Source organism: Lotus japonicus, chromosome 1 (genome assembly GCF_012489685.1).
Source record: "Lotus japonicus ecotype B-129 chromosome 1, LjGifu_v1.2".
In the NCBI taxonomy this organism is placed as follows: domain Eukaryota; kingdom Viridiplantae; phylum Streptophyta; class Magnoliopsida; order Fabales; family Fabaceae; genus Lotus; species Lotus japonicus.
The window spans coordinates 13,815,746-13,817,810 of NC_080041.1; the positions used below are offsets into that span (position 1 = coordinate 13,815,746).

At 29.2% G+C, this 2,065-nt stretch overlaps 1 protein-coding gene across 1 annotated transcript; it reads left to right on the plus strand.

Moving 5' to 3' along the window:
* Positions 1-435: 435 nt before the first annotated feature.
* Positions 436-1,172, plus strand: LOC130727633 (uncharacterized). The gene is made up of 3 exons (XM_057578822.1): positions 436-582; positions 689-775; positions 876-1,172. Exons 1-3 carry the CDS (start codon positions 436-438, stop codon positions 1,170-1,172), a joined length of 531 nt encoding a protein of 176 aa, XP_057434805.1.
* Positions 1,173-2,065: the final 893 nt, after the last annotated feature.

Genomic DNA, 2,065 nt, shown 5'->3' on the forward strand with positions numbered 1-2,065 from the left:
TTTTAGCTCATTTCATGAATAACAAACTCAAGATTCAGTTACACACTCTCTTTAAGCGGTTACATGCTCTCTCTAGATTCTCTCATTGCAATCCTCTCACTCTAGGTACTATACCTTATTTCTATGTTCTTGGTCGGAACAAAATAAGATGAAGTTTAAATTTATTCTATTTTTATCTATCCAGTCAATAATTTATTTTTATTTCATTGTGTATTATATTAGAAACATACATAAATAAAAATATATACAAAATAGGCAACCAAAAATAGAATTGAAAACAATCCTATTTTTAAAAACGCTTTCCTTTTTTTTGGTGTGAATAAAACGCTTTCCCTAAATTCAATATTCATTTCTCTAGAAACGCTTCTATAAGAGGGCATACACTCAGTTGTTATCTATCACTAAAATATTATATTTGACAAGATAACTGTGAAAATGATTTATATATTATTTTTTATCTTCTACTTGGTGGCTAGCAATACTAACCACAAAGTTGAGTGCATGCGAAGTGAACTGGAGGAAGATATGGAGCTGGAAAGACAACTAAAACATATTAACAAGCCTCCTATCAAAACTATTCATGTATTTCATTACATTCTTATATATTGTGGGATTATTTTTATTATTTGTGATCTTATCAGATGTTTAATATTTTTAAATTATTCTTTTTGAATTTTGATTTCAACAGACAAAGTTTGGGTACATTGTTGATTGTGTCGATATTGGGAAGCAACCGGCCTTTGATCATCCTTTATTAAAGAATCATAAGTTGCAGGTACACTCATTTTAAATTATTCAAAATATGTTTAACATCTAGTTACATTTTATTGGTTACATTTCCCAATTTAATGTTCATTTTCTTTTTCTTAATGTAGAGGAAGCCAAGCTTTCAAAAAACAATGAGAACAACTAATGAGAAAAATTCAAGTGCTAAACCTATTGGATTTGGGCTTGAGAAAAATCAATGTCCAATTGGAACTGTTCCTATTAAAAGGATAACAAAAGAAGATCTCATACGAGAAAAATTATTATTTAAAAATTACATTTGGACACCAAAATCACCGCGTAGCCATGTAAGTTTTCTCCCATATAACTCTGTTCAATTGTCAGCAGTTTATTTCTATAAATCACATCTAATATTTCAATTTTGGAATAATTATGTGAATCATTGAATTATAGTTTGCAGAAGCAACTTTTGGACCATTTGGATTTAGACGTTTTTATGGAGCAAGTGGAAAGACTAGCATTTGGAACCTAAAAGTTAACCATGATCAATCAAGCTCATCTCATATGTGGATTCAAAACGGACAAGGAGATGATACTAATAAAATCACTGTTGGATGGCATGTGAGTACAAGTTAACCTAAAATGACCATATTTTTTCGTTTTGAAATTAATTAATGTGTGTATGGCTCATTAACCCTATATACATTATATCCTTTACATTAATTTCAGGTGTCCCCTCAATTATACAACGATTATCACCCTCACGTTTACACAACATGGACAGTAAGAACATACTTAAAGTGTTGGTCTTATTAAAATAGTTTTTTGTTTATTAATCAAGAAAAAAAGTAATCGAAATTTTAGCTTACATTTGAGGTTACATTAAAGAGCATGTCTTTTGTTTCTTGGAAATTTAACCTAAAATTGAAAAAAAAAATGACAGTCAGACAATTTCAAGAGAACTGGATGCTTCAATCTTCATTGTCCAGGTTTTGTTCAAATAGACAGGAAAAAGGTTATCGGTGGGACAGCTTACACTTCTATCTACGGTGGACTAGTTAGCGATTTGCAAGTTACTCTTTCACAGGTCATGTTCGTGTATTCATAATTTTCATAAAAAATGTGTTCACATGATTAGTTTTATTTGTATATATATATATATATATATATATATATATATATATATATGTTATTAAAGACTATTTAGTTATGTGAGCCGTCTTTTGTATCGTTAAAAAATTGCTTGCTGAATTCTCATTTGATGTTTAGATTGGATGAAATGGTCTTTTATCAAAAGACTAAAATTTTATGTACTTAATGAATAACAAACTCTTAAACA